At 39.9% G+C, this 20,057-nt stretch overlaps 1 protein-coding gene across 6 annotated transcripts in view; it reads left to right on the top strand.

Moving 5' to 3' along the window:
* The window catches only part of LOC146327214 (teneurin-3), a 234,377-nt gene that overhangs the window by 205,313 nt on the left and 9,007 nt on the right, over positions 1–20,057 (top strand). For 4 of the 6 annotated variants that reach the window (XM_084719712.1, XM_084719711.1, XM_084719709.1 and 1 more), the window contains 7 exons: positions 1,430–1,679; positions 4,073–4,093; positions 7,860–8,092; positions 11,286–11,440; positions 16,019–16,902; positions 18,716–18,891; positions 19,333–19,568. In XM_084719712.1, the coding sequence (XP_084575838.1) occupies positions 1,430–1,679; positions 4,073–4,093; positions 7,860–8,092; positions 11,286–11,440; positions 16,019–16,902; positions 18,716–18,891; positions 19,333–19,568 (1,955 nt within the window). The remainder of the gene's footprint in view (positions 1–1,429; positions 1,680–4,072; positions 4,094–7,859; positions 8,093–11,285; positions 11,441–16,018; positions 16,903–18,715; positions 18,892–19,332; positions 19,569–20,057) is intronic. The other 2 variants (XM_084719713.1, XM_084719710.1) reach the window with 1 other exon arrangement.

Raw genomic sequence — 20,057 nt, 5'->3', positions numbered from 1 at the left:
TCACACAGTTCATGTGAGAATTCAAAAGTTTTTACATTAATTTAAGATGTTTGCACCCGGAGCAAAGTAGCCAATGTGGCTATTTACACCCACATGGCAAAGACAAACCATGATCTCTCCCTAAATCTAACTAAGTAGTTTTGTTGTTGGCTAAGCCTAAAACAATTGCAACTGTAAATTTAAATTTATAATAAAAGAAGTGTATGTAATGTAATTCCATGTTTCATTTCATTTCACACTACTGGCGAGTTATAGTCACCTGGGCAGGACTCCAAACCTGCTATTCAACAGGTTAGCCTTGTGTTTTCATTCACTGCGGCCTCTTATCAACGGGGAATTTGTTGCAGTTTTTAGCTAAATAGAAGGGTTGGATGTGAATAGCTGAATAGCTGCTGTGTGCATATTTTACAACTAGGTACAAATAGGTACTCTGTTAAATAGACAAGGTTAGGGTTTTTATTTTGCTTCCTCTGTCCTTTTTGAAAGGAGTAGTTCGACATTTTTGGGAAATAAGCCCATTCACTTTCATGCCACGAGTTTGAGAGGATCTGTTCAAGCAAAGGTGGTGGAGGTGGTTTGCCTAGCTTAGCATAGGACAGAAGGACTGTTTCAGCACATAACATAACTGAAACCACCACTTGTCATTTTTGTGTCTGTTTTTGTACAAATTAAGACACGATATTAATTAAGTAGGCATGATTTTAAAGTTTTAAAGCGTCCGGTCTGTATGCTAAACTAATCACCTCTTAGTGTGTCTGTCCGGCCCGGGAGAGGGATCCCTCTTCTGTTGCTCTTACATGTTTTTCTCGTTAAAGGGTTTGTTGAGGCACAGTTTTTCTTTATCTGAATCTGGGATCTAACTAAGCACAGAGGGTGTTGCATACTGTACAGTTAGTAAAGCCCTGTGAGACAAATTATGACTTGAATCTGGGCTATATAAATACAGAAATTGAGTAGAACTTGCATGCATATTTCCCAAAATGTCGAACCTCTTCTTCAAAGGTGCAGTACGATATTATGGAGAAAGAAATACTGACGTTTTGGGAATAAGACTGAACCATCAACTATCTTACTGACCTGTTATTGGCTAAAGTTAGGGTAGATAAGCCTGAAAACAGAGCCAAGAGGAGAAGCAGAAGTCTAGTTTTCTCTCCCACCACTTGAATTACATCATCCTTCAGGGTTATTATGGAACTTTTGGTCAATCATCCCAATAAACTGTCTGCCCCAGCTTTCACACGTTAAATATTATCATTGAAAACTGAATGTGTGTATTTTCCTTTCATGTGCATTTCATTTTGGCCATTCAGGTTGGTCCTGTAAATGCATCTCTGCAGACTTCCTGCTTTAATAATGAGTCCATTTGCTACCAGTGACGAACGCCAATTATGCTTTCACACCCGCAAATGACTGCCGCTTTGTTTCCCAGGCATTCTGTACAAAGGCAGCGGAGAGAACCAGTTCATCTCTCTCCAGCCCCCTGTGATCTCCACTGTCATGGGGAATGGGCGACGCAGAAGCATCTCATGCCCCAGCTGTAATGGGCAGGCCCAAGGCAACAAGCTGTTGGCGCCGGTGGCTCTGGCATGGGGCATCGACGGAAGTCTGTACGTTGGAGATTTTAACTACATCCGACGTATCTACCCATCTGGCAATGTCACAAGTATCATGGAGCTCAGGTAAGATCAAGCCCTTGTTGTTGGGGATATTTTAAGAGCATGTTACATGTAGTTTGTTGATTTCAAAAAGACATGGACACTTGCTGTGCAACTCTTTCACTCAAATGGTAGAAATTCCAGGGTTCACCTTTGAATTTGCATGAAGGAATTTGTATAAGTCAAGATGAAAGGATAAATGATGATGCTTCATTATAGTTTTTTGTGTTTTATATGTATTACACTGATTTTTCCCCAGCTCAAGTTTAACAAGAACAAATAAGAAAATGCAGCAAACTTTAGCTGGCCCCTAGAAATGTAAAAACATTCCAAATATTGACAGTTAAAGATTTTGGACCCCACTCTGCATTTCTACTTTTAGTCCTCCATGTGGAGAGGGAAACCAAAATGGCATGGTGGACAGACTTTCAGTCACACACGTCTTTCCCCTACCCATAGAAATTTGAAATCTTTTCCCTATCCATCTCCATAATTAGGAAAGACATCCTGTCTTCAGCGTGTAATTGGGATGATTTACGCCCTCATGCCAAGTTGGCCTATCTCAGCAATGACTCTGATTCGGCCAGTTGGCTTATTTCAAAGTGGCAGATGTTGATTAAACGTACACTGGGCCATCATCCTTCATGAGGCACATACATGACAAACATATGACCACCGCCTTGAAAGAACATAGGTCACCACACTTGTTGTGTGCAGATTGGTTTGTAAATTAGTGTTAAGATTACAAAGGTGGATGTTGGCCAAAAAATCAAAGAGGGGGAGTGACTGGAAAACATTCCTCTCTTCTTCAGGAACCTGCTGATGTACCTGTGCAGTGATCAGCCACTACATGGCAGTTCTGACATAGAGAAGTGTGTAACAGTAATAATGGGAAAAAGGGTGCTGCTGTAAAGGAGCTTGCATGCTCAGCAGCCCTTTCCTAGATAAATAATGGTTTAAGAAATGGTTTATGTCTCCAAGCAACTGTTTTACTCTGTTTACAAGGAGAGAAACACAAAACAGTACTGTGAAGACTTGTTAGCCAAATTAAATTTAGTCTGACAAAAAAAAGGCACACTAAGGAAAATGTTGCTTCACCTTAAGGCTCATTTATGCCCCCTTCATGAATGAAAATAGATATGTCTGTTTGAAACGATATAACCATACATACACTGCCACATACTACCATGTGTCCTTTACGTTGGTATGGATGTTAAGCAACATACCCATAGAGGGCGCCACTCAAAAATTACCTAAAAGAAGATGAGGAAGAGTCAAAAGTTTCTGACAACAACAAACACTGAAGGAGGTTCTAATAATGCATCGCTGTAGACAGCATTGGTCCGTGAGGCCATGAGGCCATTCTCACTTGACGTATTGGCTGCACTGCCCCCTGGGGTTGGGTATCATACTCTCAAATCACGCTATTTAAATCCGAGCTAAATTTCGGTATGCTGGAGCGCATCTGGGTGTGACTTTTCAAAACTCAGACATCACTCGCTGCAATATCTAACTAACCACAAAATAGATACCCAACCCAGCTGCCCCTCACGACTACTGTTGGTTCTGCTCTGTTCCATCTGAGCCCATAAGCTTATAGAAAACATGCACAAATACAGATAAAATGGCAGCAGAGTACAGACTGAAGGCTCTGTCTGTATCTGTGTGCCCATCTAACATTCAGCATAAATGAGCCTTTACAGTACAGTAGAGAAAGTGCCAAAAGTTTTTTGCATAGTATATCATATCTTCTTTGCTTGCGGAATATTTGCTTAATTTGTATTTGATGTAATTTTCTTCCAAACATTTAAAGACCAGAGTGGTTTTAGTTTTTGGAGTCCAGATACTCCATATGGGATTCCCTGAATCCTTTTCAACTGCTGTTAGCATAAAGTCTGTATTTAGATTCTGGCTTCAGTGGCCAGTGTAACAAGTAGAAAATTCAATGTTTCAATATGATTGGTCAAATTGAGAAAAACAGTTGCAATGCAGAAAGGGGCTTTATGGAGATAGGAGTTCATATTTTCCTCTCTGCGGGTTGTAACTCTCAGCCACAGTGCTGCGTCTCCACTTTCTGCCAAACAGATCATCTTTCTATAGTGACTTTCTTTAGTGGCTGTGGTGATTCTTTAAGGGGGTACTTTGATTTTCTAAATATCAGCTCTTTCCTCACTAGATGCTGTGAGGACAGAAAGGCTGAGTCCTTGTTAGCACTTACTTCTCATGGTTTCAATGAGAAATATGAAGGCTTTTAGCAAAAAAAAAAATCAAGTGAAGAATATAAGTAATTCCTATGCCTTGAAAACTGTCTAATAACAACCTTGAAAATGGAAAGTAAAAGTATCCTTTTAAGATTGACAGTTTCATTGTCTTGATTCTTTTCTCTTCTTTTCTGCTCGCTCTGTACCCTGTCATAGAAATAAAGACTTTAGACACAGGTAGGTGTATTCTCTTAGTGCATGTTGATTTAGTATTCTTTGTACATCACCATCTGTATCATCCTCTTTTTAAGTATATGGATAACTCTTTCTTTTACAGTCGCCTTTAGCACCAGTGATTATCGTGCAATTATAACAAACCAATTATAGCTTGATTACATCTAAACAAGAGGAAGAGAACACAGTCTGTCGGTGCAATTGACAAAATCGCTACACTGCAACACTTTTTCATATTTAAAGTAAGTATAAATATAAAAAAAAATAAATAATGCAAGTAAACACCTACAGTATGTGGCTGGTGTAATGCAGTCCAATACAATAACGCTGCTATAAACAGTGTCATTGTGAAGATTATAATTACATTTACAGTGATGGGGTTTGGCAGATGCTCTTATCCACAGGGGCTTACACAACTGCTTTGTATTCATGATTAAGACAACAGCGTCAGATCAACTGAGGATGCACATTGGTGGCAATTAGTTTGTCCCAGTGATTAACTGGACCATAAGCGCCAGAGGTGTTACACGGAGTGAACCGGAGCAACTTTGTTAAGCTGGCTGCCACGGTGCTGTCGTCCCCGGTGCGACAACGGGGATTATGTGTTACGAATATGCGACTTTTGCATGAATTTAACATCTGAACTAGTTTTCCTGAGTCGTCTGCCGATAGCCACAGCTTTTTTTACTCATTGTCTCTTCTTAAGCTAATTCTAGCTGCTCAGATCAGACACAGTACAGTTTTGATCAATGCCTGTATCCGAGTATTTCCTTGTAAGCACCACATGACCACCAGAGGAGATAAATAAAGCTGTCATCTGTGGTGAAGTGCAACATTATCAGTCACCACAATAAACTTTCCTCCAGAGGTCTCTGTAGCTCTGATGACGGAGGATAGATCACTACAACTGTTCAGGTCACTGTCAGTCCATGTGACTTATGTTTTCTTTAGGTTTGTTTGTGAGAAATGGACTACACCTGTTTGGTCCAGGCCAAAGGAAACAAACTACAGATGTGAACACAGCCATGCTAATTGGCTCATGATAAAAAAGTTCTTGGATTTATACCTATTTATACTTCCAACAGTGTGCTTACGTTCAATTCATAAAAGATACAACGTATATACATAGTTTCCAAGAAGTCCATTTGTTATTTTTAAAGTTTTATAAATTGCGTGGTTTTCTGCATAAGTCATACTTATACTATTAAAATTGATTAAAAGTAAATTTTATGAAAGAGGCAAAGTAAACTTGGTTTTGATGCATGTTACACAAGAATCTTGTGAAAGTTTAAGCATGCTTTTTGAGTCTGCACGTAGACAAGTACAACAAGCACAGGAGTTGTTCGAAGATGTCGACATGGCGGTTTCTTTTATACTTATGTAAGGCAATTTGCATAACTCTAACTTGTTTACAAGAGATGAATTAACCAGTTGGCTTGCTTGGAGTGCAGACCAGCACTTCACATTGTTGAGATGTTAATGTTTGCACGTCCGGTCCTCTGTGAATCTACCTACTGTCACCCGTGATACCTTCCTCTGTGAAGGTTGGCAGAGACGTTTAAAACGGGTATTATACTTTCTTTGTCTGCGTGCGGGCAAGTGTCCGAGTGACGTGAATCTCATCATCGGGAGGTGTGTGCATCGGCTCTGTGCAGACATCAGCCAATGCAAATTTGTTGCGACCGCACAGACATGTCCGCAGACTGGTCTGTGCAGCCACTGAGCCTGTAGATGCCAATCTACTACGCATAAGTGGACCGTGTCCACCAAGTGGGCTCCAGAAAGTGCTAAAAAGCAGAACTAGATTGCAGTGGTCTGTGTGCGTTTCCATCTGGGAATACAATTTAAGGTTAAGTGTTGTTTAATGTTTGCAGAAGCATAATTCCAGCTTGTCAGAGAAGCAGGACTGGTGGGTGATTATAGCCAGATAATATTCCATTCTTGGTGGAATCAGAGCAACGAGGTGTTGAATTTAAATTTAGCCACAGGAAACCAGTGAAGGAAGCGTAGACAGAGTGATATGTGAAAGCCTGGGCGGGTTGATACCATGAGGGCTGCTCAATTCTGGATCAGTTGGAGGATTCTGATTGCTTACGAAGCATCCAGGACATTGTGAACCACAACCTGAGTCATGTAATACTAGGTATGGAACCTAAAAAACCACTGGACTGTTGGACAGATGGACTGCCACATTGTTTGAGGTGGTATTTTGTACCTAGAAGAAAACAAAATATTAGATACAAGACCACATAATAAAGCCTTAAAATTTCTGAAGCTTCACAAATGTGTTATTTATTGCAGAGCTGTTTTATTGGACTGCGTAATGTTATACAGGTGTTTCATTTATTGTGTCCACCCCCTGAAGGTTGACTGTAAAAGAAAGGGTTACTAATGTATGTCTCGCTGAATTCTTTATAGGAACTTGATAGCAGCTGCCTATTTTGGGCATTTACTTTGACTCATAATAGCTGTCAGGTTTTATGACTCCATCTTCATCATTTTACAAAGATGTTTCATTGCCACATTTATTTTGCCGTCACATTATCCCACTTCTAAAGCCAACCAGTATTGACCGAGGTACCATTAAGCTGGAGTACAACCAGAAAGGCCATGTTTACGACTGCACCGTAAAGCAAGCTATTTTTCATGTTAACGGCCTCTGTTTTTAGCTCTTTAATGACACTTAAGCACCTGCTATTTATCATTTCTGCCTTATTAGAAAAGGTTAATTCAATAATATTTCAGTATTTTGAATTTGTTTAGAAGGGATAATCACATAAAATGTTAATTTCTTCAAATCTAAATATTAGTCATTGAAGTGTTGTAAAATCTTTTTATTCCTAATCCTTGACACATTAGCTTTCTGACTGAAAAAAGGGTTAGATCAATTACGAGACAGAATGCAAATAAGCACAACCAGATGCAATGCCATTAGTTGTTGCACTTTGTTAACATAAGCCAGTCATTTCTCTGATCTCCAAAGGCTTTTCCCCACAGGGGAGCGATAAAAAATAAAAAATGATCTGGCTCACAAGTTGTCATTTGTGCTTTGTAAGCTGGAAGCCCACTGCAGTGGTATCTTGTTCAATTCTGTTTGACTTCCATCTTTTCAACCTTCCCTGGCTCACTTTTTGTCTTTTATTTTTTATTCACAAATGCTCTGCCCTTTTTTTTTTCTGCTGCGGAGATTCTTCACACAGTTTTTCCACATTATTTCCCTCTTCACTTCATTATCCACATAAATGGCGCTGTTTCTACTAGGTTTAAATTGATAATAAGGTTTTTATTTTAAGCTGCAGCTGGGCTGGAAAGAAGTTGCGCTTAATTAGCCATTCACGGTGTGTTTTAGGAAATAAACATGACAGCTTAAATGCTAAGACTGTAACCTGATTAAACATTGGCATTAACTTTCTGTCATCTCTTTTAATGAAATTTAAAAATAGTCTGAAGAAGATTATTTTATTCATTACATTAAATTAATGTATGAAGGACACAGAAGTTGCTGTATTTAAACAATATACCTTTTTACAATTTTTCAATATTTTGGGTTTATTTTCTGGAAAGTGTTTTCTATGCATGTCCAAAATGCATAATAAAAACATGCAACCTCTAGAGAGGTATAAGAGGTTTACAGACCACAGTTAGGGTTAAATTAGCACCATTAAAGGACTATTTGGCTGTTTTGTGAAGGAAGTGCATTTGAATAAAATAATGAAGAGGAAAAATGGACAATGCATAATATATAACCGAGTTATTGTCTTGAATGCAGTAACAACCCGGCACACCGGTATTACCTGGCAACCGATCCAGTAACTGGCCAGCTGTACGTGTCAGACACAAACTCCCGGAGGATCTACCGACCAAAAACCTTAACCGGGACCAAGGATCTGCAGTCGAACGCAGAGGTGGTGGCAGGAACCGGGGAACACTGTCTGCCCTTCGATGAGAACCACTGTGGCGACGGAGGCAAAGCTCCGGAGGCCTCTCTCACTGGACCCAAAGGTATGGTTTCAAACTAATGAAGCTGTTGTACTGAAATGGAGGGGCGGGACACGCTGATGGGTTTCTCGGTCAGGAGTGGCAACTGCTAAATTTAAATTTATGTGTGTCATTTGGGCCTGTGCCAACTCCAGCTTGACTGATTTTTAATGGATGAATTTTAGTTGTGGTTCATGTGTGGAAGTAAAAGTAAGCAGTGACTGTCAGCTAAAGAAAATAACAGACCAGGGATGCACAATATTGGATTTTAGACACTATTTTCAACTAATTTTGGCCGATGTTGATATATACACATTTTTTCCACCTAATTGCAGAGAACATCAAGTCGCTCCTATAGTGATAGTAACAGATCATGATGGCCTACTGGCAGATGCAGACATGTCTTTCATTTGTGCCTCTGTTCTTCTTAATTTTGTCCCATTGATTGTGATGATGCTCTAAGATGGATAATACTTTTTTTTAAAACATTTTGTCAAAGGAATGCAGTTTGGCTTCTCCTTGCATGACCGACACTGAGCAAACTTTTCTATCTGTTTTGGACATTTCAAAAACTCCACATGGAAAGACATCCTCGCCTTGCGTGCACATAAATTAAGCATCATCTTATCAACCTGTGTCTGGTTGCATAAAACACCTTAAGCTTCAAACTTAAGTTTGCAAAATATTTCCCTAAGCTAAGGGTTTTACTTCAGTGTGTTGCATAAAGCCTCTTGGTTGTCTCCTCACCTAAGGTTTTCATTGTAGTTAGTCATAATATAGCACATGGGCATTCCAGTTACAATGGTTATTCTTCACTCTGTATTCTTTAATTTTACTAGACAGCATTAATCTCACTTGTTAGCTAGCTTAGCTAACACACTTAGCCTGTGCTAGCTAGCTTCTCCAAAAGAGCAGCAAAAAGAAACAAAAGAAAAGAACAATGAGATTGGAAATTATAAGCACATAAACCAAAGTAAATTTAATTAAACAGGCATAATAAATACACACAAGCAGAACTGACAAAATCAAAAAACAGTGAAGTCATGAAGAAACACAAACATGTTACCATGCAGCAGAGGAGATAACCAAACATCGACAAAACCTGGTGCGTTTCAATAACAGCTAATGTTAACATATGAAACGGAGCTGTGTTAACGTTTGGCTAACTAGCTACAAAGCTGTTCATGCTAACATCTAAGCTATACTCTCTAACAAGTTTCACATCATTCAGTGTCCAGTTTTCCCCTTCCTAAAAAATAACTCTTGGTATCTTCTCCTCCTCTTCAATCACCATAAATGCAGTCATTTTCCTGTGTTCCAAGAATTCTTTGACTTTTAAGGGGCTGTTATGGGTCCCTTAAATTTTTCTGAGGAAAATGGTTAAAGGGGACCTTGTAGCAAATACTTAGAGATTAAAGGGTTTTCCCTTAAACCACCCTAAGGAGGTCCTCATGATGATTTTATGCATCTCATGTTTTCCATCCTTAGATGAAAATTAAAGGTAAACTTTAGCCTAAGTGTTTTTATGCAAGTGGGAACTGTCATATAGGCAGAAATGTTCTTTTCAAGTCGATATCATATCACAAATTTCATTTTAAAGCCCAAAGCCACTGGCTGATACCAGTGACATGCTGGTATTATTGTGCATCCCTATAACAAACACTTTGTAAATAAAGCCTGTGTTCTGCTGCTGCCACCCAGCAAAAAAGCTGTTGTTGTTTTCACTTACAGAGATGTAATGCATATTTTAGTTTGCATAATTGGATATTCCTGTAAATATCATTTAAAATGTACACTTGAAGAACTGAGTTTTTTCTCACAGCTCTTGTGAAAGCCTCCAGGCCCTTTAAAGCTTAAAGTAAAAGCTATCCCAAATCGATACCCGCTATGCAAAATCAGTCGTCGGCATTCAAAATAGCACACGATCATTTGTGCTTGGATTGCTCACTTTTTCATAAATTCTTCTGGATGAAAAGCCTAAGATGAATTGTTTTTGCGCTAGTTGTTGCCCACTCTGAATGCCAACTGCAATAGCACAGTTTCAGCTGGGTGATAAAGGCTTGAGTGAAGGCAATCTGAGGGAGCGACTCTAATGATGGAGTGGGTGGGAGCCGAGACCAGAGAAGAAACAGCAGATGGCTCCTTTTTTTTCCCCCCCTCCCCTCAGACATTTGGTGAACTCTGCTCAAATGTGACACTTTTCATCTGTCTGAGAATCTCAGACTGTCAAATAGCCAGCTCCCAAGGATTCACCGTAGGCTCCCTCGGCTCGTCAATGTTTTAGCAGAAAGCAATCTTGCGCAGACCCGGCCACAGGTCAAACCAAACCACTCACCTTCCATAGAAGCTTTTAAAGACTTCATCGAAAAGAAAATTATACTCTGGAGGTACGACTGAAGTTAAAGCTTATACAAAACATTTTAAATCCTCTAAAAACTAAAAAAAGATGAGCGGGTCTCAGTCTTTTGAATTAAAGCCAAAACCACGGTGCATTAACACCAATGTGGAGAATGAAAAACACTCTCCTTGCATGTGAGGTAGGATTAAACTCCCATAGGTGCTGGTCTCTATTAAGCAGAACGGTGACACAGAGAGCAATGTGCAGGCTGCCGTCGTCCGTTAATGTATTTTCCCAGTTTGGGACGAATGGTTATTGCAACTCCACACTGGCGCGGCTGCAACTTACAACTCTGAGCTGACACTCAATCATTGAGACAATTTAGTCCACAGTTGTCGCCATGGCAACTGCCTGTCTTTCACCCCTTTCATCTAAAATTGGCCGAAGCTGTCATTTCCGCTCCCTCGCTCATTCATTTCTCAAATGGTGTGCAGATTGTTGATGATTGCCGATGTCAAAAAATCTCCCAAACTCACCGCTCATTGACACCCCTCCCCTCACCTCTTGAGGTCCCCTTTTAGAGAGGAGGGTTACAAGATGCGGCAAGTGCATATATACCGTATGAATACAGCCTTTCCCACTTCTGCCTTAGAAATTATTTAATAGCAGAAAAGCAGCCTATGAATTATTGACAGCTGTGCTTTTTGCAGTGACCTGAATAATGGGAAGCCAAGCTTGACACATGTATCCATCGTGTTCTGTCCACTGAGTCATGCAAGCAGAGATGCCGCATATCTACCATGTTTCCCTGTTATCACGAGTAATTTTTTTTCTCTTCTTTTCCCTTTTTTTTTCCCTCCTCTTACCTGATGTCAACAGGCATCGCCGTGGACAAGAACGGCCTGATTTACTTCGTCGACGGCACCACAATCAGAAAGGTGGACCAGAACGGCATCATCTCCACTTTCCTCGGGTCCAACGACCTGACATCGGCTCGCCCTCTCACATGTGACAACAGCATGGACATCAATCAGGTGACCTATAACACACACGCCTGCGTGCTCGGCAATGCACAGAGCATGTCACAGCGCCACCTTGTGCCCCCTGCCCCTCCGGCCCCCTTTTCAGTTTGCTCACCCATGACTCATCATTGATATGCAGCGTTATATAACTGCATTTACACTGTATTACACACGCAGTATAACTCATCTCTTTTTTTTAATGAAGGATGATCTTTTTGGGTGACTGGTTTTGGAGTGAGAGCCAGACATGCAGGGGTGTTTTTTTTTTTTTTTTAATTTACCTCACCATCTATGTTATTATTAATACTTCCCAAACTCTCCAGTGAACTGGGTAAAAAAGCTTTTTTGCATGCTGCACCCTCTGTCTGGAACCTTTTGCAATTAAATTTCAAATTGCCAAAACTGGTTTCTTTCTGGGAATTTCAATCACTGCTGTAGAAACTATATGTTCTGCCTTCTGGCTGCTATTTGGAGGAATATTAAAATCTTGATGTTTAGTGTAATTCATATATTGTTAGATAGCATTAAATCATTCCCACTTATTTATACTGATGACTTTATATTGCCCCTAGGATGCTTTGTTTCAAGGATGTGATCTTTTATAAGATTCTTATTACTTTATTTATTGCAGAATTAAATGCTTTAATTCTGATGTTGCAAGTTATTTTCTGTTATCTGCTTTTTGATGTTAGTCATCATTATCGCTGCCTGTCTTTGCCAGGATACTCTTAAAAAAGAGAACAATTTAATCTCAGTGAGGTTATCCTGATTAAATAAATGTTAAAAGGACAGCTCAAATCAAAAATACATGTTTTCCTCTGGTCTGTGGTGCTATTTATCCATCTAGATTGTTTTGATGTGTGTTGACAATTGCAGAGATATGGGCTGTCAGATGTCTGCTGTCTCTCTGATATAATGGAACTAAATGTTATTCAGCTTGTGCTCAAAGGACCAAAGAAATACATTTGAAAAGAGACTAGTTCCTACATGAAACTGCTCACAACAAAGTCTGGATTATCTTCAGTAACCAGGTTGTGATTTCTGGAAAGAGATGCTGTTGTGAAAATACATTTTTACAAATTTTATTTTATTTATTTTTTTTCAATGCTTTGGGCACCACAAGCCGAGTGCCATCTAGTTCCATTACATTTGAGGGAAGTCAGACATCTTTACAGCCACTGTCTCCAAAACTCTGTACCTCACACCAGAATTATCTCAGTCTGGCTGAATGGATGTACACGTAAGGTTTCGGTCGGTACTGTGGCATCAGCTATCTATATTTTTAAAGTCCCCGGGACTCAACGACCTCTGAGCTGCAACCTACACACTGACAATAGCAAATTAGCATCTGGGGTGCTAATGGTACAAACATAAACAAGCTAGCAGCTGTTACCTTTTCTTTTGGGGTTATTTAGCCATTTTAATGCCAGGGCATTAAAAGCTCCTCCACAACACTATTTTGCAGTGGCAGAGTCACTGCATCCTGTCTCTGTCCAAGATGATTGATTTAAAGAAATGGAAAAAAAGGCAGGGCGTTTTTTTCCCCAATAGCATAATGTGCATGTAACACTGGAGAGAGGTCTCGCTATGCAAGACTAAAACTATCTACATGGATAAATAGCTCTGCAGGCCAGAGGAAAAATATGTATTTTTGATTTTTGGGGTCAACTGTCCCTTTAAATATAAAAATAGACATTTAATTGGCAGATCTTATCCAGAGAAACACAAGAGTGACATCAGTGGAAGAAGCTCTAATTCCTAGAACACCAACACTTTGACGAGCTTGGAGAGGAACTCCAGAGATGAAGGAAAAGGTTTTTTTTTTTCTTTCTGTTTTTTTTTTTTTGCTCTCAGCTCGACAAGAGCAGAGCATTTTCTCTGAAAGTACAGAGGGAAAATATGTGCAAGGAGGAAGATGTGATTTAGGCAGGAAGTGGAGACATGAAGTGTTTATTGAAGAGATGAGTTTTCAGGTCACGGCAGATGATATGGAGGGAAGAATAATTACTCAGTTTGGGGGGCTTGTTTTGATGTGGCTGGAGCTGAATTAGTGTTCCACTAGAAATACTCAGGATTGAGGACACTTACACCATACATGATAATGACAAAGTGCTCAGTTCGCAGTGCAGAAGACCTTTTCTCCTGCACCACCTGACGACGGCTTCCTTTATCCAACAAAATTTACCATCTACCTGTGAATGAGGTGACATGAAAGCAGCGCCCTGTGCCCGCACAATAGGTTACACCATTACAATGTCATGACACTTCCTCCACAGTACAAGTGTGGCTCCCTGCACTTAAACACTAACATCCTTCTTCATTTCACTCTGGAGTTTTGAGATCTGACTTAAGATGAATAAAAAAGACATAAAACCCCCCAAAAAACTTTTATTATATGAAAATAAATGCGTTCCCAGCATCTATTTCCTGTTTCTGCAGAAAGTGAAATCTTGAGTGTGCTGTTGAGAATGAAATTGCCGCAGGATCAGGTTCTCCCACCTCGTACATGTGTGCACCAGACATAACAGTGTTTTGTTTTTTTGTGGTTTGTTTTTTAACTAACCAATTTACATTTTAATTAGATTTCTGATGTTCTAATGCAGATCAGCTTACAAAAAGAGAGAGAGGGTACGAGACTACAAACAAAACACTTCAAGTGAGATGGGAAGGACTGCAACAGTCAAAACAAAATGACCCTGACAGCTGGTATCACAAATGTTATTGTGTCCCATCGAGAGGTTAGAAAATAATATAAATGTATTAACAGAAATAAGAACTAGGAAGAAAATTAAAGGGTGTTTTGGCAGTGTAAGAACATTTTTAATGTAAACAGAAGAGAGGACAATCTGCGTTTGTTTGTGTGGGTGGGTGGGTGGTGAACATGAAGGGGAAAGAACATAACAGAACATAAAGACAAAGGATTAAGCTTGTCAGTTTTTGCTAATTAACCAAGCCATTTGGTTTGAGCCAATGAAGACATGGTTTTGGCGCGACAGTGTGATCCTCAGGCATCCCAGCTAGAGAATTGGCTCGGTGCAGTTTAACTAGTGGCAGCCTTAAAGGCAGTGCGTTTTATTATTAATCACCCTGTGGAAAAGCACAATTCAGGAGCGTTTTGACAGTTTTAATGACACAGTTATGTATTTGAAGGCCAGGCCAGTCATTTGTGCTGTTACAAGAAGCTTTTTATTCACTGACACATTTCTGACAAGCAGACTGTAATGGCTGGCCGGGGTTAACGATTTGGAGTGTAATATCAATTTGTTATTTTTCAAGATGTTTTTAGTACTGCTCTCACTTATTTTCATGTGAGAAATACTTTCTTTTTTTTTTTTTAAACTTAATTTGAAATACTTAATTTGTCACCCAACGTGTAGCTCCTCTGTCAGGTTGCAGCACTTATGGTTGCAGGAGGGTAAGACGTTTACGCTCAGGGTTATTTTTGCAGCTATACCATAGCCACACATGGGGTGAAGACCTGACACTTCACTGTTTGATGTCTCAGTAGAGAAGAGAAAGCTTAAATGTTTAGAGAGGAGTTTGTTTTCATCATCTTAACAGACAGACAGATAAAAGTAATCTTCTATGAGGGAATGCATTGTCTGTCCAAGGCTAGTGGAACAGATAGCTTGAAAGAGCAGGACTTTGTTTGGCTATAGCTTCCTCACAGCTGAACTTATTCATCAGCCTACACACAAAACTGTTCTGAAGTGGATTCATTATAGTCATGTAGTCGAGGTTATAACATCACTGCATTGTGTTTTTTTTTGTTTTTTTCTGTGCTTGCTGAGTTTAGAAAATCCCACCATAAAAATTTGGAAGTTGCTTCATTGTTCACGAGCCCACGAACTGCGCTCATGTTTGAGTCACTGCTGCTGAAAAAGGACTAGTAAAATAAATATTTATTGAAATGGTCATGATTAGTTTGAGTAAGCAGCTATTATCTTGGATTTGAAATCTACAACCCAAAGTCCAGCAAAGTCAGGATGTTGTGTAAAACGTAAATAAAGACAGAATGTGATTTTTTTTGTAAATATCTACTCATATACATCACTTTCTATTTGAACATCATGTATGTGTTTTTCAACATTAATGGGGTCTTCACAGATGTGACAGTTGGCCATGCCATGGGCACTAACATACCCCAATACCATCACAGATGCTGGCTAACAATCAAGATGGTCTTTTTCCTCTTTAGCCGGAGAACACACCATGCATTATTTCTAAAAACAATGTGAAATATGGACTGGTCAGACCACAGCACACTTTTCCAATCATTCCACGTTTTCTGAACACTCCACAGCTTTCCTAGTCTTTTGTTGCCCCTGTCCCGACTTTTTTGAACTGCACTGAGGGCATCAAGTTCAGAATGAGTGTATACTTAGAAAAAAATGTTTATCAGTTTGAACATTAAAAATCTTCTCTTTGTACAGTATTCAATTGAATACAAGTCAAAATAATTTGCAAATAAGTGCATTGTGTTTTAATTTATGTTTAACATGTCACAACCTTTTTGGAATTGGGGTTGTACAATAATTGATCTTGTGGGGAAAAAAACAGGAGACAGTAATCTGATGTCCTGTATTTCAGGTGATTCTGGAGTGGCCCACAGACCTGGCAGTTAGCCCCATGGACAACTCGCTGTATGTCCTGGACAACAATATTGTGCTGCGCATCACAGAGAATGGTCAAGTGAGCATTTCAGCTGGCCGACCTATCCACTGCCCATTGGCTGGACTGGAGCGTGGTGTGGCCGGTGGTCAAAGGGCACAGTTAACGCCTCTAGAATCTGCTGTTTCCATCACAGTGTCTTACCACGGGGCCATCTACATAGCGGAGACAGATGAGAGGAAGATGAGCAGGATCCGAAAGGTTTCTGTGGATGGCGAGATAACTCATTTGGCCGGGGCTCCCTCAGACTGCGACTGCAAGAATGATGCCAACTGCGACTGTTACCAGACAGGGGATGGCTATGCCAAAGATGCCAGGCTCAATGCTCCATCTTCTTTAGTGGCAGCCCCAGATGGAACACTCTATGTGGCAGACCTGGGCAACATCCGCATCCGGGCCATCTCTAGAAATGGGCCAACTCTGACTTCCAACGCTGGTACATACGAGGTGGCTTCCCCTGATGCCCAGGAGCTGTATATGTTCGACAGCAACGGCACCCACCAACATACTGCCAGCCTGCTCACCGGTGACCTGAAATATACTTTCAGCTACAGCACGGAGAACGACATCACAGCTGTCACTGACAGCAGTGGAAACACTCTGAGGATCCGTAGAGATCCAAACCGCACGCCGGTGCGTATTGTCGCCCCTGACAACCAGGTGATCTGGCTGACCATGAGCACCAACGGCGGACTGAAAACACTCACAGCGCAAGGCCAGGAGCTAGTGCTTCTTACTTACCATGGTAACAACGGCCTGCTGGCTACAAAGACATCAGAAATTGGCTGGACAACTTTTTACGAGTAAGTATAATAGAGATTGGCATGTTCACTCTGTGAAAATCTTTACATCACTTGCCAAATGCTGACTGATTTAGGTTGCAATTCGTTTAAGTCTTCTGTATTTGGAACCTGCCCATGATACAAATTAAAACACACCTCCTTCTTTGTGCCCACTAATACAAATTCTGTAAACAAATGCACTTTGCCTTCTGGCAAATATTGTTATGTTTGGGAATTAAAAAAAAGACAGTATTCCCTGCTTCTCATGGAACAGGAGGCAATATTAACAACGTTGCAGTTGAAGGAAAACATTAATATTTATATTCTTCATTTTATTTTAATTCTAAAATAAAATCTCAAGTCATGAGGTAGAAGTGCAAAAATGTTTGCTACGTGTGTACACTTGCATGTACATAACCTTGTGTGTTCTTTCTCGTCTGCTCAGTACAAGTTTACTCTATAATTGGTAACCGTACTTACCTGCAAAATGCTTTAGGGTGCACATTTAATTGAAACCTAATTATAAAAATGGCCTCAGATCTGTAAAATAGCCTAGTTAGAATAGACTGTAATAACTCTATATACATAAAGTATGCTACTTCTTATTATTTTTTACTTGACTAAACCATGTGTTTTAATAATGTAGGTAGCAGAAGTGGAGCCACAGAAGTCCTGAAGTTGGTTTGAAATGCATACATTTAAAGGAGCAATTGCGTGTGCAAAAATATGAGTACAGCAAACCAAATTGCAAGTTGGAGCCAAAGACTCTATATTAAATATACTGAAATCCTATTTATTCTACTATCTATAGTTGAAGTGAGTTGTTTCTCCTGCTCCCTCCTCCCCAAACTCTGGGGAAGTTCGGACAGGCTGCAGGAGCACAAGTTCAACATCTGATAATAGCAAGCGATGATGAGTCCTACTGTCAGTTGTCTGTCAATGTAAAACTAAGACAGTTATCCTGAAAACAAAAGCCAACTGCTCCTAAAATACTCCGCACTTTAAGTTAAGTGACTGCCTGACTCACTTCCTGCCAGACTCCATTAACATATTTCTCAATATCATTTTTTATAAACTTCTATTTATTTTTTTATGAGCCATAAACAGACACTAACTCATTCGGCATTAATTCTAGCTCTAATTAATGTAAAACGGGCAAACAAAACCAGTTGTTCTGGCCTGGAATAGAAAATTCAAAGGGGGACACAAATGTAGCGCTGTAGTCAAAGAAGTGTGAATTCCAACTTTACGTTTTCTTGATCTCTGATGTCATATCCTGGTCATTTTATGATTTATTATAGTAAACAAATTCTAGATTTCTCCTTTAAAAAAAAGAAAAAGCTGAACAAAATGACCAGCTCATGATTGTATTTTGTTCTAACAAACCACCACAGTGGCACTTTATTTTTGTAGCATGGCCTTTCAGTGATTGAATTTTTCTCCCTTGTGTAATTCGCTGTCATGTCACATTATGCCATGAATGATATTCTCACTATAACTAAAAAAGCAAAGCGTTCAGTTGAGATTATAATGACACATCAATCATCCAAATAATTGAATCTTTTCATATAAATTTTATAAAAAATGAATAGCTGATGAGATGTGTCATTCTCCCGTATCAAATATTTGGATTGTGCCATGGGTTGATACAGACGCCCCGTCACTTATGCTCTGAAAATTGAACATAGCAGAAAAAAAAGTGACATTTTAATTACAATAAAGTCGATGGTCTTACTCAACAAGTATAAAAGAGCTGATAATTGAATGCATTGTGGCTCTGAGAGCCCTCATACATATCAATGCTTTGTCATTTGACGTTCTTTTTGTCAAACAGCTATGACAGTGAAGGACGGCTAATGAACGTGACGTTCCCCACTGGAATGGTGAACAACTTGTACACAGACATATACAGCGCGTTGACTGTGGACATCGAAAGCTCCATGACAGAGGAGGAAATCAGCATCACCACCAACACCTCTACCATCCGTGCCTTCTACACTCTGGCTCAGGGTAAGGCCGCGACGCTCATCTTCCCGGCTCAGGCAACTATTTTGTAAGACGTTATTTGTCATTGTTTCGGGGGTCGGCGGGGCAATGTTGAGTAAGCTCAAGTCGTGTATCATTACAGCTCAGAGGGTCTGACAGACGACAGTGTAAATGATTACTCTCTCAGTGTGCAGGGTTTGGCGTGTCAGGGAGACACGTCAACCTTGTATCTAAATGGTTTCTACTCTCTGCCAGAGCCAGATGGTCCACTTATTGCAGCACATCATTCATGTCCATTCTTTTTGTGTGAAAATTATTTAATTTGAAATACTGCAGACTTAAAGCACAATTAAGTTCAACCAATACTTACCTCAAGAGAGTGTCAATAACATTAATTCTGCTGTGTACTTACCTATCCCTCTTTTCTACGTGGCATTTTTTGCTCTTTTTGTTTACTATCAACAGACCAATGTAGAAGCAGTTATCAAGTGGGCTTTGACAACTCGCTGAGGATTACCTATGCCAACGGGATGGACACCCACTACCAGACAGAGCCCCACATCCTGGCAGGCGCTGCCAATCCAACTGTAGCCAGACGCAACATGAGCTTGCCAGGGGAGAGTGGGCAAAACTTGGTCGAGTGGCGCTTCCGCAAAGAACAAGCCAGAGGGAAAGTTATCGTGTTTGGACGCAAGCTCAGGGTATGTTTGATGTCTTTTTTTTAATCCTTTCTTGTGGCACAAGGAAATGATCAGTGCCTCATGCATAAAAAAATGGGTATTTCCTGTGGCCTTGCTCACCTCAGTGGTAGATAGACTGTGGCAGTGAAACTAATAGAGGCAGGAATCAATCGCAGTTCAAAAATCCAGGGTTAATATGGTTACTGGAAATCATTGAAAACACTTTTAATGTAATGTTTTAAAGGTTTGAAAAGTGCTTGGATTTTGGATAAAGTGCTTGAAACTGCTTAAAACTGTAATTGCATTACTTTTCTAACAAATCACTATCTGACCGAATAGTTCACTTTTGAAATGAAGAGATAAAAGAAGTCAGAGTCTAACTGCTTTTGCCTTTTGCGCAAAATGGAGAGTAGAGTTTTTTTCATGTGTGCCCTTTGATAGAACAGTGAGTGGGAGGCTAACTGTTTCAATGAAATTGGCTTGTAAATGAAAAATAAAAAACAAACATAA

This window comes from Lutjanus erythropterus, chromosome 5, assembly GCF_056507025.1.
Source record: "Lutjanus erythropterus isolate fLutEry1 chromosome 5, fLutEry1.hap2, whole genome shotgun sequence".
NCBI lineage: Eukaryota > Metazoa > Chordata > Actinopteri > Lutjaniformes > Lutjanidae > Lutjanus > Lutjanus erythropterus.
The sequence above is the reverse complement of the archived record's forward strand: the minus strand, read 5'-3'. Positions and strand labels throughout refer to the sequence as shown.